Here is a 15,766-nt window from a genome sequence, read left to right as displayed (position 1 = left end):
ATTCATGCTGTCTGACCCCAATGCCTCCTCCCCCACCCTTCCTCCCTCCCTCTCTCTCTCTCTATATATATATGTATCTCTCCTACCTATATCTCTCATGTTGCTCTCTCTGTGTAGTTCCAGCTCCCTGGCCTTGTCTATTTCTCTGTATATATAGTATATCTCTAGATTGACTTTCTGCATACCTGTTCCTTTTCCTCTCTGTACAGTTCTGAATACCTTTATCTTTGCTTTACCGAATCTCGTCTATCTCGCTGTCCTCTGCATATTTCTGTCTCACTCTCTCGCTGTTCCACTTGTCAGCAATTGACACTGCCTGACTCTCCTCTCACTGTTTCTGCCTCCCTGAATTTTGTCTCGATTTCCCTGTCCCTGCATGTTTCTGTCTTACCGTCTCTGCATCTTTCTTTCTCTGTTTTACATTCTGCATATTTGTCTGTATCCTGCAAATCTCTCTATTTCTCACAGTACCACTGTCTGTGTGGGGTTATTTGTCAGTAACTTGGCTACCTGCAGAATACCTTCTCCCTGTCTTTGTGCCACTGCAGTTTCTTCTCTCCCTGCTGTATGTAGTCTGCTGTCATGGTAATGGGAATGCCAGCAGGATTCCCCACATTTCTGCTGTTTCCTCTCTGCTGTGCGGCGGAGGATGGAGGAGAAAAGAAAAGGGTACATGTTTGTGAACAACTGCGGCTAATTATTTATCTTGAAATGGCTGCTGTTGGTATGTTGGACACTTGAGAGCTCACCATCAGGAATACTCTTACACTCTCTGACCATCCCGTTTAAATCCTTGCTATTGGACTATTAATTCAATGCGTAGAGTGCAATAGTATAGTGGTTAGAGCACTCGCCTTGCAAGCGAAAGGACTCAAGTTCAATTTCCGGGCAGGGAGAAATCTTAGTCAAATTTCCTTACTCCACACACCTCTGTTTACCTAGTAGTAAGTAGGAACCCGGTTATTAGTCGATTGGTGGATCGCTTTCCGGGAGTAATAATCACTCCAAAACAAAATATGGTTAGTCACTCAATCCACACCGTGGGACCCTGCTGTGAATACTTGGCTACCAGGTTTCACCCACAAAATACACAACCAATCCACTTTACAATATATTCTGTGTAGCGCTTTGAGGCGTCTCAACAAATGCAAGGATGATTATTATAATTATTATAGATTACACATACAAGCCAGACAGCTTTATAAAAACGATTTCTTTGCAAATTGTTCCCCTCCTGAGGAAGTTCTACTGGGGTAGTTCCATTGATGCTTTTGGGGACATATCTTGCTCAAGCGGCTATTGTTAATGTTTGAGCCTTGACAAGTATTAGGATCACGACGCTGTGTGTGTGTGTGTGTGTGTGTGTGTGGAGGTGGGGGGGGGGGGGGCGGGGGAGGGTGGTGTCATCTACACATCTGCAGGGTGGGGCCATCCACACATCTGCACATCCCAGCAGAAAGTGTCTGGTCAGGTGCCATGTCCTGAATCCAGTGAGTAGCTAGAATCCTGGCCACTTGTGGTACCCTGACTGAGATCAGCTAACTGGATAGGCTGCAAACCAAACCTACTTTGCCAAGGTTCAGATGCTAACTCTGTAAACTCAATGAGCCATTGTTAGAAACTCTGACCATAGCTGAGATCTAGCCAGCGAACAATAGCTGTTGTATTTAATATAAGGCCTTTCACGTCACAAGAACATCTCAAAGCTCTTCACTGAACATACTGTAAAGTGCAGTGACTGTATTTTATAGCCAATTTGCGCACAGCAATGTCTCACCCACAGCCATGATGAGAGTGAAGAGCAGCACAATAGAACAGTCCATACTGTTTTTCAACACCACCCCCAACAGGTGTAACATTGATTCCATCCAAGATCCTCCTCAGAAACAAAGAGGAGAGAAATCGGACTCAAAGTGAGCTCAGACTCAGGAGTGAGCTCAGACCACTGAAGAGTGTCCAGTGAGCAGTTGTGCCTGGAGGCTGTTCTGTCTCAGTTTGCAGACAATTTCTGCAGGAAAAGGCTGTTGGAGCTGATCTCCAAACAGACTCTGGTCTCCTATGTTCTGATCTTACAGATCACTCATGATTCAGGAGAACAATAAGCACAATGTACCGGGCGTGCCATTACAACATGCGATCATGTTGTTTGAGAGGGATGTTATATCATGGATCCGCAGATTATAGATTCAAATAAATACTAGGTTGATTTCCAGCCAATTACAAGAGGGACATATTTACTAGGAGAGACATCATTGAATACAATTAAAATGCAACAGTTGTCTTTCAGAAGGTAGCTAGACTCACCAAGCCCACACACGCCTCCTCCTTCCTTCATCCTGAGTGTGCTGAAATTAAAACTCATCGAATCGTCTCTTGCTCCGACTTACAATTATTCAGATCCTTAATACACTAACATTCCTTCCCTCCCTCAGTACTATTCTATTCTTTATTCATATCTTCCCTTGATCTTCCCACAGATTGTTACTCAGTGGGTTGAATGCCATCCCCGTGGTTCTATGTTATGGAGTAGTTGGGAAATGAGCCTTTGTCCTTTGACAGTACAGAATAAAAGTGTTCAGAGAATCTGAATACTGTGTTGTTAATACTCTTCTCGTCTGACCTCCACACAGACAAATATCCAGCAAGGCACCACGGGATTGTGATCAGAAACTCAGTGGCCCAAAACAAATTGTAAAGCTTCAAAATATTTCAATGTCAATCAACTTAATGAAAATGTCACAAATGTTATTAAAACTGGATATATTATCAGCCGTGTTGTCAGCCTGAATGATTAATGACTACATTTACCACATAACAGGGCTGCAGAGTCCTGACCTCCAGGCTGGTGCAGCTGCCAGGTCAAACAACACATCCACATTCAAGGCCATCAAGTGGGAAATGTCGCTCAGCATCAAAGGAGAAACACTGAGAAATCCTCAGGCTTTTGGCTGGGGCGAGAGTGATTTCCCCCTCCTGGACCTCATCTGCTTGAAGGATGTTTACAGAAAGTAGCAGCCTTGATGGATATCATGGTTTATTCATTCTATTTACCACTTGTTGAGACATCCTTGGGACATCCTCCTGACATGAAAGGTGCGATATAAATGTAATTTTGTTGCTGTATTAATCTTGTGAGCAGAGAAATTACAGATGAACTTATTTTGTAATTAATAACTAATGAAAATTATTTCTTATTTCATTAAATAACCAATCCTTTTATTAGTTGTTAAATGCATAATGAACTGCCCTGTGATCCCTCAGTACTGTGGCTTTACATATGGTTTGCAAATGGTGCTTAATAGACCTCACTGTCAAGGCTCACATATTAATACTGGTCACTTGGGTGCCGCACTGGAGGGTGCTTAACACCTTTGGGCTGACCCCAATTAAAGTGAAACAGAGTCAAAGTCCTTTATGAGGAAGGGCAAAATAGAGGGAAGAAACAGTAAATTAAAGCTGTAAAAAAAGAGCCACCCTTGAGTGTGTTGGCCAGTCCTGCATTAAGTACCTTCATAATGTGTACAATGGAGATAAATAAGATAGATCTCCTGTCACTGTTCCCTCCCTTCTAGTACAGAGCTCCACGTCAGGAGCTGCAAGGTAACAGCTTTCATTAAGAGCACAGAGCCAGAGCAGTAGGACTGTGCGAGTGTACCATTCACTCACGCCCACGCCACACCAAGTTCCAACCCCAGCGCAGGCTGAGGGAGCTCAGCAGAGACTGGACACAGTGCAGTTCCCATGGGAAAGACTGAAGGAGCTGCAGCTGGGGGCTGGCTCTGTGTCTAAGTCCAGCGCACACGACCGAGATCCCAGGATCCAGTCCCTAGGCAACTCAAACCCATCAAACCAAGGGAGTGAGTGAAAGATATGTGGAATAAACCCAGACATTACTGCTGATGATAACTGCCACATTCCCATAAGAATATTATTCAAGAACCTGCAAAGTTATTGCTGAGGGAGTGAGCAATGCATTAATCCCTGAGGTATCCATGTCTGGTAAGTTTTTTTTAGAGCCTGTTATTTGCTTTACCATGGAATGCATGGAGTCATTTATTCTTAAGGATAATTTACTCTGTTTTAAAATGACAAACTTGACCAGTGTCTGTGATTCATTGTGTCTTTATCTTTGATTTTACTGGAACAAAATGAAGAGTAATAATAATTCTTGCATTGATACAGTGCCTTGAATATTGAAGTATCTCAAATTGCTTCTCAGGTAATTATTATCAAGTGAAGTGACTGTAAAGAAAGATATGGGAAGACTATCGATTCTGTGTGGTCAGAGATTTTCCTTCTCACAGCCTGTATCTGATTTAATAATAATAATCTTTGCATTTGATATAACGCTTTATCACTTCATCATGACGTCTCAAAGTGCCTCACAAGATATCCTGTAAAGTGTTGTGACTGTATTTTTGTGGACAAAATGCTGCAGCCAATTTGCACAGAGCAATGTCTCACAAACAGCCATGGAGTGAGGAGCAATTTTATTTGGGGGATTGTTGGCCAGGACACTGGCAGAGAGAATTTCCCTTATCCTTTCGAAAAGTGCTATGGGATCTTTAACATCCACACGAACAGGCAGGCAGAATCTCAATTACCGTCTCATCTAAAGGATTTACAGGAGTGAGCTTCGGGACTGTGTATATTTTTTGTGTGGGTTGGGTGTGTGTGGGGGTGAATTTTTACACTAAGAGTAAAATGAATGTGATGTGACTAGTTTTAATTGCATTTACCACCCCTATGACATTCACCCACTTTACAATCCACTTTACAATATATCCCGTGAGGTGCTTTGAGACATCTTGACAACGTGATATGGCGCAATACCAACGACAATGATTATATTTTACTTTATTATTATAATATTCACTTAGGAAAAGCTGCAAAGGATTAGCTGTTTCAATTTACTAGAAGCATCTTAATAATAATAACCCTTGCATTTGATATAGCACCTTATCACGTCGTTGAGACATCTCAAAGCGTTTCACCGAATATACTGTAAAGTGGGTTGACTGTGTATTTTGTGGGCGAAATAGCTTGATTACCTATTATAAAGGCATAACTATTGTTATGTTATGTTATACTTCTCTTTGACTGAGCCTTCAGCTCCCCTCTCGACTCTCTTCCCCCTCCTCGCTCCCTCCCTTCCCTCCCCTCACCCTGACCATTTCCCCCCTGCTCGGGTCATGACCCAACTGTGCAGCGCCTTGGGACGTCCTCCTGACGTGAAAGGCGCTTTATAAATGGAATCTTGTTGTTCTTGTTGTTGTTACAAGTTAGACCCCAGTGAGTGTTGGCAATGCTACTGTGGAGTGGAGTGAAGAATCATAACTGAAGTAGATTCTATCCTCATCACTGCATGAATTGCAACCACACATGAGTTACTGCACTGAGAGAGCGCGCAGAAGGAAAAATAGCAAAGTGAAAATTAGAGAAGTTAATTGATATCAGCAGCAGGCGGTGATCACATGAACAAAGTCCTCTACCCTTCCAGTCCTCCACCCCCACTGATCCCAACCCCCATCTGGGGTCCAACTTTCTTGATTGAATATTTATTGATTTATGCCATATATTAAGAAATATATTCAATCAAGAAAAGACTGAAAACACACTACCAATCAAACTCGGACTTACCTAGACAAGTCACTGTCCCATAAACATCTCTCACTTCTCAGGAAATCCGAGTCAAATACCAGTAACTTATTAGCCAACATTCCTGTGGCACATTGTCCTGTATTTAAAGGTCAATGTGTCCCAGACTGGAAGCTGGCTCCTGTTGTTTTAAAATTTGTTGCTTTTAAGCAGTGGTGGAAATACAGTATTCAAACCCACTCAGTTTACGGAGGAGGCGATGGGTGGGGTTTAGTGAATGCGATTGTATCTGGTGACACAACAAGAGTAATTATTCAGTGAATTGGAATAGTTGCATTGGGTGGGGAATTGAAATCATCAATCTTCAAAAGCAGTCACAAATCTATTCATTTGGGAGTGACACTGATTCGTGCGGGCAGGTCACTGTTCTGGACACAGGGGCACTTGTCAGGAGGGCGGGTCACTTATCGGGAGGGGATCACTGATTGAGAGCACTAAATCAAACGCAAAGATTATTAGATTATTATATATTATTGTGAGGAGAGCAAAAATTGTAACAGAATCACTAAAAAGTTACCAGAATTGTATCCACTGTTAAATTCCTTTGTATGTTATATCAATCATATGTCTGTACATTATCTATGAATTGGATGTGTGCTCCGTGTTAACATTCCTTTTTATCATGATCTTTCAGTAAAGCCTGCTGCCGTGGTGGGAGGTCTGGTGGGGGGAATCCTTTTTCTCCTCTTGGTTGGGGCAGCTGCATACTTCCTCAAGAGGAGATGCTTTGCTGGTGCTTATGAAGAACTGGGCTCTACTCATTCCCCAGTATGTAATGACTCCACTAATGGTAGCAGTCAACTCGATGCTCCGCTCTCACCTGCCTCCATCCATTCTTCAGCCCAAAGGTAGGTAATCATTCAGCTGGTGGACGTAAAAGATCCCATGGCACTATTCAAAAAGAGAAGGGAGTTTCTCCCAGTGTCCTGGCCATCAAGACATCAAATAAAATTGTTGAAACCGTCTCAAAGTGCTTCACTCCATGGCTGTTTGTGGGACATAGCTGTGCGCAACTGGCTGCTGTGTTTTGCTCACAAAATCTTAGTGACTCCCCTTAAGGAATATCCTGTGAAGCGCTTTGAGACGTTTTGACAACGTGATAAGGCGCTATATCAAATCCAAGGATTATAATTGTAATTGAGATTGGTTCTACGGCAGGATTGTGTAACAACATAGAACTATTCCTATTTCTTCACCAATGGTAATCTCACTCCAGGTGACTTGATATCGAACACTGGTGCAATATCTTCTTTCAGACTGTGGATGAAGCACCTTAGAGTTTCCTTATCCACACACCTCTGTTTACTTAGCAGTAAGTAGGAACCCAGTTGTTAGTCGATGGTGGATCACTTTCCGGAGTAATAATCCCTCAAAAAAAAATTTGATCACTCAATCCACGACTGTTTGTGGGACACGCTGGGCGCAATTGGCTGCCACATTCCGTCCTCATAATAGACAGTCAATCTATTTTAAAATATATTCTGTGAAGCGCTTTGTGACGGTTTCAACAATGTGATAAGGCACTGTATCAAATGCAAGGATTATTATTAGTAGTAGTATTGTGCACATAACTTGAAAGGTACTAAGACAAATAACTTTAACTGGTTACGAACCTGCACATTGCTACAGATTAAAATTTACTATTTGAATAGAAATGTTCTACTTCCAGCCCTGGTCCACAGTGGTAATAATAATAATAATAATCCTTGCATTTGATATAGCGCTTTTCACGTCGGGAGGACGTCCCAAAGCGCTTCACAGAACACACTGTAAAATGAATTGACTGTATATTTGTGGGCGAACGTGGAAGCCAATTGTGCACAGAAATGTCCCACAAACAGTCGTAGATTGAAAATGACCAATTTATTATTGTTTTTTTGGTTTTGGAGGGAATATTATTAGGCGTGTGGAGTAAGGAAACTTGCCCAAGGTTTCGCCCTGCCTGGAATTGAACTCAGGTCACTCGCTTGCATAGCGATTGCTCTAACCACTGAGCTACAGAACTCCACAAGCGCTCAGCTCCACTGAGCTACAGGTAACTCCTAGGCTATGCGATCAGGAACACATCTGATGTGTAAGTCTCTTCCTTTATACCTGCATTAATGCTTCTCTGTCTAGGACCAACAGTATCCCGTTCATCGTGCCACCAAAGTTCCATGGCCGGGAGTGGATTCACCTGGACAATGAGGACCAAGGCCACAGTGCAGCCACAGGAGCTGAGTATCTGCATCATTCAATGATCGAGACCATGGGTAGGATTCTGGGAAATTGAAACAAAATAAACCCAAGAAGTAAAAATAAAATTCTACTTTTATTTATGTTCTCCATTCCATTAAGCTCCATTGCCCATATTAATTAGATCCCTGGATTGTTATTTGATAGAATCATAAAAATATCAGCACATTAGGCCATTTGATTCATCACGTCTATGCCCTGAGTCATCCTGGCTCAGTTGAGAACACTCTCAATTCTGGATCTTACATGTGGGATGAAAACCTCACAAAAGTGCTGGATGAACAGTGTGAGGGAGGTTTACTCTGATTCTAACCCATGCTGTGGCTAACCTTGGAGGGTGGATGGACAGTGTAGAGGAAACTTTACTCTTTCTCTAAGAAGAGGAAGGGGAATGGCAATCGGAAGGGAAGGAATTGGTGCTTCAAATGAACCACAATTACCTCATTATCCACCTCGGTTTGAGGTGACAGGGCAGCCACAGGTGCTCAGTATCTGTGCCACTCAATAGCCGAGACTATGGATAGGATTCTGGAAAATTGAAACACAAAGTAAATGCGAGAAGTAGAAATAATTATCTACTTTTATTTCCAGTCCACGTTCTTACATCCTGCCTCACTGATGTCCTTGACATGTGAAGGATTTTGAGACATTTCAACATGGTAAAGCACTATATAAATGGACCTTCTCTTACTCTAGGGAAGAATCAGGCAGGATTGAATTCCTCATTAATGTCTCAATCCCTTGTCTATCTGATGACCTGACACTTTTCAGTAGTAATCAATACTCAAAGAGAGGTATGGATGAAGGAAGCCTTTCAGTCCACTTCTCATTCTTGTAGAATACCCATCCTTCTATTGTATTTCCGCAGAACAAGCTGTTTCTTAAATTAGTCAAAATTCCTAGCCCCATCATCCAGCAATTAATTGTACCTTGATGTAAGGACATCACCATTAGGTGCAATGAGTATAATAGGTGGAATGGCCTTTTCTTACTCCATACTCTCTAATTTCCTTAACCTCTGCCAGTAATTCCTCAGCAATCTTGTGTATTTTTGATGTAAAGCAGGAGAATGCACTGTGGGAGCCATCAATCCTGATTTATACAAGTTACCAGAGGATGACAGTGAGATAGAATTTCCAGAGGGAAACATTGGCAGGCTGTGGTTTGCTTTGCACTATGAACAGGAAACAGAACGGCTTCTGGTTACAATAATCAAAGCGAGGAACCTCTGTACGCAGTCCGACACCTCCAACCCTTTCGTAAAAATTTATCTTCTTCCCGACGAGAGGCGTCATCTTCAGACCAAAGGCAAACACAAAAACAACAACCCACAGTTCAACGAGAGCTTCCTTTTCCAGGTCAGTAACAAACAGACCAAAGGCATACACACCATGAGACCCTGAGATACACTGTGAGACTCTGTCATTTACCCTGAACAACTAAGATATACTGTGAGAGACATTGAGTCCCTAAGTTTCCATAGCATGGAGTCCTGTAGTGTATTGGTTAGCGCGTTCGCCTTTCAAGCGAGAGGATCTGCGTTCAATTCCCAGTCGGGTCAGGGTAAAACCTTAGGCAAATTTCCTTACTCCACACACCTCTGTTTACCTAGCATAAGTAGGAACCCGGTTGTTAGTCGATTGATGGATCGCTTTCACAAATGTTTGTGGGAAACTGCTGTGCGCAAATGGCTGCCACGTTTCATTCACAAAATACACAGTCAAGCCACTTTCCAATATATTCTGTGAAGTGCTTTGAGCCGTCTGAACGATGTGATAAGGCTCTGTATCAAATGCAATGATTATTATTATTTTTATTACTACTACAGTCTGGGACCCTAAAATACAGATACACCAGAACAATCAAAGGAATTGGAAATGTATTAACAATCTGAATAATCTAACATTGCCAAAATAAGATGTTAATTGTGTTCTGATAGGTTTCAAGCAAAACTCTAAGTGAAAGAATTTTGAAGTTATCGATCTATGACATTGACAGACAGAAGAAGCACCGTCACATTGGGCACATCACCTTCCCATTCAAACACTATTCCTTCGGAGAAGAAATGAAAATCGTATTGTGGAGAGATTTGGAAACGGAGGATTCAAAGGTGAGATTGTGTAGCACTGAAGACACTAAACAATTTAGGTCTGATATGCACTTTTACAGGAGAATATTACATACTAATGTGACCTTTAACATTGGCATAGCTGTCTTTTTAAAGTTGAATACCCTTATGTAGAAATTATGTTGTATGATTTCTATCAGTGATATAGCATAAATATGTACTAAATCAGAAATAACATACAGTATTACTGAAAATAATAATAATAAACCTTGCATTTGGTATAGCGCAGCATCACATCGGGAAGATGTCTCAAAGCGCTTCACAGCATTTACTGTGAAGTGGAGTGACTGTACAAGATGGACCTTGGTTTAATATCTCATCTGACAATGTTTCAAGGGCTGCTTTATGCTGGACCTGAGCATTGGAGGATTGCCAATTTCCAAATGTTGCCAATATGAAAAAAACCCAGAGAACAAAACAGATGACCAAAGGTGGATGATGATTTGTTCCCCAGCAATTTTGCAAACCCTATTGGCTGTCAAATGTTGTTATTTTCTGAACGAGCAAGACTCAAACCATGGTCCATTGCATACCAACTGGTAATACTTCTCGAGATTTAGTTACTTGATTACAATTGGATTTCTCCTAATTACTTTGTGATTTTATTTTGCCTTTTGCTTCTATAGGTCCCCTCAGAGTATGGAGACCTTCAGTTCTCTCTTAGTTACAATGACTATCTGGGCCGATTGACGGTAGTTGTTTTGAGAGCAAAAGACTTAAAATTGCAGGAGGAAGGAGAAAACTCAAGTAAGTAATCCTTACATTTGGAATAGCATCTTTCACGTCAGAAGGATGTCCCAAAGAGCTTCACAGGATATACTGTAAAGTGCAGCAATCGGCATTTAGCACACGCACCAGCTCCGGGTTGCACTTCCTGACATGAAGAGCTGGCATCTTGAAGCTAGTGCTTAACAGAATACAATATAATTAATTGATATGACATATAGGTATCCTTACAAAATCAAATCAGGAAAAATATTAACATCAATAGATACAGTATGCAATACAGGACGCTGACAGGAAGGAGTTACTAAGCCCAAAAGTGCAAAGGAACTGAATTAACATTAGTAGATAAGAATGTTCACTATGGTACTCCACCAAGTTAAACCTCTGTTGGGATTTACAAACAGGCTTAAAATTTCTAAATGCAATTAAATTCCTTCTGCTGGTCTAACCAGATCCTTTAAATTGGAAAATTAACAAGAAGCAGGAAATCATCCCTGCTTCACAGAGATCATTTGATTTGTAAAACATGCTCATATTTTGAAGCGTAAAAGGGTTTCAAAACTGAAAGCATTGAAAAATGTTCGGAGTTCTCTATCATAAAAGTGAATAACACAAGGTTTGTTCCATTGGGATTCTATGAAATGGGAATGAATTGAAAAGGTTTGATCCCTAGAAATTCCACATAGTGAGAGGGCTTTGGTAAAGTGAAGTTACATGCTTAGATTCAATACACATTTATCTGGGGTGAGATGTATTAGAAAATATTGAAAAATAACCCACACTATTTGATGTAGGGAGTAACAACATTTCAGAGCTATTGCAGCTGAACCTGACTAGATACTGAGAGACAATGATCTGAGTGCAAAACATTTCTGACCTGGTTTTAAATGAGTTTAAACTTGCTGTTCTGTTTAATTAAAACACTGCTGGATATTGTGGCTCTCTCGAATGTCCCACTCGTGTGAGGGGCAGGTCCTCGCTTTCATCTCAGCGTCAACTGAATGGCTACAAAACAAATGCCAATTTTCTCTGTTCTTCTAAAGCCAACCACTTAAACGATACATTTAATTGATACTAAGTTCAATCAAATGCATTTGCTGTGTGAACTGTTTAAAACAGAATATATTAATACTGATGTAGTTGCCTCAAGTGCAGTTAAAAAGTTCAAACTGTTTCACTCTACATGATACCCCAGAGATATTTAAAATGAAGCTACCACAAAAAAGGTGGAGACTTCCTTCGGAAAATAATAGTCAAAACATGACATCACAAAACAATGTTACATAAATAACACTCTTTTTAATCACAGTTTAAATTAATGTTCCATGATTCGATTCCACAATAGAAGATAGAAAAAAATAAGTTGCCTTTTTATAGCACCTTATACATGAAAACGTTTTGAATAATCAATTTATCTGGGGGATTTTGCCAAGAATACCAGTGGAAATTCCTTTTTCTTTTCAGATACACTGGTATCTTTAACATGCTTTCCTTAGTGTTGCACTGGAGTGTCAGTGTAGATGTTTAAGCTCAAGCCCTGACATGGGACTTGAACCCACAAACTTTTGATCCTGAGGTGAGAATGATACCAACTAAGCCAGGCTGACAACTAAAGGTTTAACAGTAGTGTCATCCTCAAGTATTCCTTTAAGTAATCAAAATTTGTGTATATTTTACTGTGTAACTTTCTCAATTTATTGGTGACTTGAATGACCAAAGGTAACACCTCCAATAAGATAAAATGCTGTCAGATCTCCTTCAGTGGAAAGAAAATGAACCGCACCTCATCAACCTAACGTTATTCTACATTAATCAGCTTGGATCAGTTATATTGGATAGGTAATATTCCCTTGGATTGAATAGGATTGGAACCACTGGGTTACAAAAAGCATTTCAACAACTCAGTCCATCTTTACACTTTGTTTTCTACTATATATCGAACTAAATCTTCTTTAAAAGTTAAGGAATCAGCAATAGCCAGTGCTGTTTAGTTAACTGTGTACCATGCCTTTAACATCAGAATATCAATAAACTCCACTTAGGACATAGAACTATTGGTTTCCTTTTTATCAAAAAAAACCCTACAGTGTTCTTAAAATACTGTTGTGTAGTGTTGTGAAACCAAAAGTAACACCAGCACCTTCAGAGCCTTTCTAGCAATATCTAATATCTCATAGTCGGACTGTTTTCCCCTCTCCCTCCGTCTGTTTTTTCCTCTGGATTAAAGCTGGGACCTTCCTGATTAGTTTGGCTCAGTTCTACATACATCATGCACTAAGTCAACTTATCCTTCCCTGAAAGATTAAGGCTCAAGACAGACTATTACTCAAATTAGCTTTTTATGCATTTCATTACATTCTGCATGTCAAGATCCTCACTCGTCTACAAATCTCTTCGTGCCCTGGCATCTCCCTACCTCTCTGACCTGCTTATCCCCACTCCACCACCTGCCACCTCCGCTCAGCTGGCTCTAATCTGCTGCTCATTCCTCATCCCCTTTGCTTCACAATCGGCAGCCATGCTTTCAGCCACCAGCACCAAAACTCTGGAATCCTTTCCCTCAATCCCCTCGCCTTACCACCTTCCCTCTTTTAGATCACAACTAAAAACCTTCCCTTTTGACCGTGCTTACTGTCACCTTCCCCCAGCTCGATGTCAAGCTCGGCCTCAGTTAAGTACTCCGAGATGCTAACCCGTGTGAGGAGGGCTTATAAATGCAAGTTGTTGTTAAACAAGCCAAATTTGTTTTTCTTTGAAACCCACAGATGCTTACGTTAAGGTCTCGCTGATGAACCATAACAAATTCCTAAAGAGTAAAAAGACAGGTGCTGTTGTGGGCACCTCCAGCCCGGTCTTCAATAAGACATTCAGCTTCAAAGTTGACCAGCTGGAGCTGGACACGGCCAGTCTGAGTCTATCTGTGCACCAGAACATAGAAGAGAAAGGTGAGTGTCCAAAACTCCGTATCATGTGACATGCGATAAGTTACTGTACACAATCAATGCTATACTTCCCTTATCATATAAGACTATATAATACTACTATTTTCTACAAATTTAATCGAAAACTGTGTTACTTTGTGTGCTGCTGAATAGGAGGTCACATTATTGTTCAGCAACAGTTCATTTTGGTTTGGGCGAGACACCTCCATTCTTAGACTTTCTTCTGAGATCTTCGCCCTTCAAAGTCTTACCCTTTTAAGATTTTTTTCTATATTCATATTATTAATAATAATAATCCTTGCATTTGACATAGCACCTTATCAGGTCATTGAAACATATCAAAGCGCTTTACAGAAAATATTGTAAAGTGGATTAACTGTATATTTTGTGGGCGAAACATGGCAGACAATTGCGCACAACTGTGTCCCACAAACAATCGTGGAATGAGTAATCACATTTTATTTTTTGGAGGGATTATTATCCCCGGAAAGTGGAACTGGGTTTCTACTCACAGCCAGGTAAACAGAGTTATGCGGAATAAGGAAACCTGCCTACTATTTTGCCCTGTTCAGGAATTGAACCCTGGTCCTATCGCTTGCAAGACGAGCGCGTAAGATATTACAGCATCTTAAACATGTCTAATATCCTGGCCTCAAATCCTCCCCCTGGTAACTCATGCCCTCTGTATAAAGAAATACTTCCTGGTTACTGGCCTAAACTCTCTCACAACTCTGAACCTGTGCTTTCTTGTCCTGTTGCCTTGTTGTATCTGAAAATGTTTTTTTTAAAAATATATAAACAGTTGTTTCTTTCTCCAGCAGGAAGCTGGTTGGTTGGTCGGGTAGTGGTGGGTCCGTTTATGTACACACGTGGCAAGGAACTTGAGCACTGGAACCAGATGATTAACAAACCCAAAGAGCTGGTAAAGGAGTGGCATGTGCTCAGCCAAGGGTCGTAGCAAATGCCGCAAAGGACTCAGTTGCACAGATTAAATTGGACATTTCTTGTTATTTGTAGCATACTTATCACAGGACTCTGGCCATCAAAAACATGCAAACACCATCCCAGTGTAAAGAAAGGAGAATGGGAGGGCTGAGGAAATAACAACATATCCTGGGCCTGATTACACTACATTGGAACTATTATATCTGTTGTATTTGTTGACCATGTAAACAGAAGTGTGTTTCCTGGAATAGACTGGAGTCAACAGCAGGATTGTGTGTAAAATAAAAATGGTATATTGCTGGAGGAATAAAAGAAAAATGAAGGATACTAGAAATCTGAAACAATATCAGAAATCTGCAGAAGATTTGCAATGAACATGTGAAAGAGACAGATGGCTTAAGACAGTGGCTGTCTGAACTGGATTTCTGAAAATGTTAACTGATTATTTTCTTTCAGATGCACTAACTCACATTGATGTAGCACCTTTCACATTCAATCAATGTTTAGTAGGTGGTGTAATTTTAAAAGCTGGAGCAGATTTGAATGGCATTTATTGCTGAGAACCATAATTCTCCCCCCAGCCCCACCAATCCATGCTGTAGGATGGGCACTGTGTGTTGCTGTAATGCTACTGTATCTGTATCCTGCACTAACCACCCCCCCCAGTCTCATACCTGCAAATCTACTTTGTGACTAAAGTGGGATTCCATTACCATCTGTTTGTTTGGATCTGTACCAAATTTTCTTTTTTTTACCACAAACGGTAGTGTATATTTTTTCACCTTCCTACAGCTCTCAGAATGAACCTTCAAGAATGAGGTTGATAGATTTTTGGGAGTTCAGGATATTAAGGTATATGGGAAGAAAGTGAAAAATTGGAATTGAAAGGATTAGTTGAGGTACAGATCAGCCATGATCTAATTAAATGGCGGAACAGGCTTGAAGGGCTGAATCACTTACTCCTGTTCCTATGCTCCTATTAACCCACACACTGGTAATTGGGAGTCAAACGATTACGCACATCAGCATTTTGGGGCTCAGGAAGCTCCTTATTGCTCCGAGATGAGTATGAAGCACCTGCATCTAACTGTCTAACATTAATTGTTAGGCATTAACTACTGTCCTCCTGAGC

The 15,766-nt window shown here is 40.9% G+C and overlaps 1 protein-coding gene across 1 annotated transcript; it reads left to right on the top strand.

Moving 5' to 3' along the window:
- Window positions 1-3,948: 3,948 nt before the first annotated feature.
- On the top strand, window positions 3,949-15,537 carry syt15 (synaptotagmin XV). The gene is made up of 8 exons (XM_007899827.2): window positions 3,949-3,999; window positions 6,293-6,506; window positions 7,777-7,910; window positions 8,956-9,251; window positions 9,833-10,003; window positions 10,648-10,768; window positions 13,513-13,692; window positions 14,511-15,537. The coding sequence occupies exons 1-8, from the start codon at window positions 3,993-3,995 to the stop codon at window positions 14,645-14,647; spliced, it is 1,260 nt and encodes a 419-aa protein (XP_007898018.1). The 5' UTR covers window positions 3,949-3,992; the 3' UTR covers window positions 14,648-15,537.
- Window positions 15,538-15,766: the final 229 nt, after the last annotated feature.

This window comes from Callorhinchus milii, unplaced genomic scaffold, assembly GCF_018977255.1.
Source record: "Callorhinchus milii isolate IMCB2004 unplaced genomic scaffold, IMCB_Cmil_1.0 Scaffold7, whole genome shotgun sequence".
NCBI classification, from domain to species: domain Eukaryota; kingdom Metazoa; phylum Chordata; class Chondrichthyes; order Chimaeriformes; family Callorhinchidae; genus Callorhinchus; species Callorhinchus milii.
This window is presented reverse-complemented; position numbering and strand designations above follow the sequence as displayed.

What these genes read in the sequence shown, in the direction of transcription:
- syt15 (XM_007899827.2), top strand. An exon ending in ACGAGAGCTTCCTTTTCCAG is followed by an intron (nt 9,252 to 9,832) that starts GTCAGTAACAAA and finishes GTGTTCTGATAG; the next exon opens with GTTTCAAGCAAAACTCTAAG. An exon ending in CCAGAACATAGAAGAGAAAG is followed by an intron (nt 13,693 to 14,510) that starts GTGAGTGTCCAA and finishes TTTCTCCAGCAG; the next exon opens with GAAGCTGGTTGGTTGGTCGG.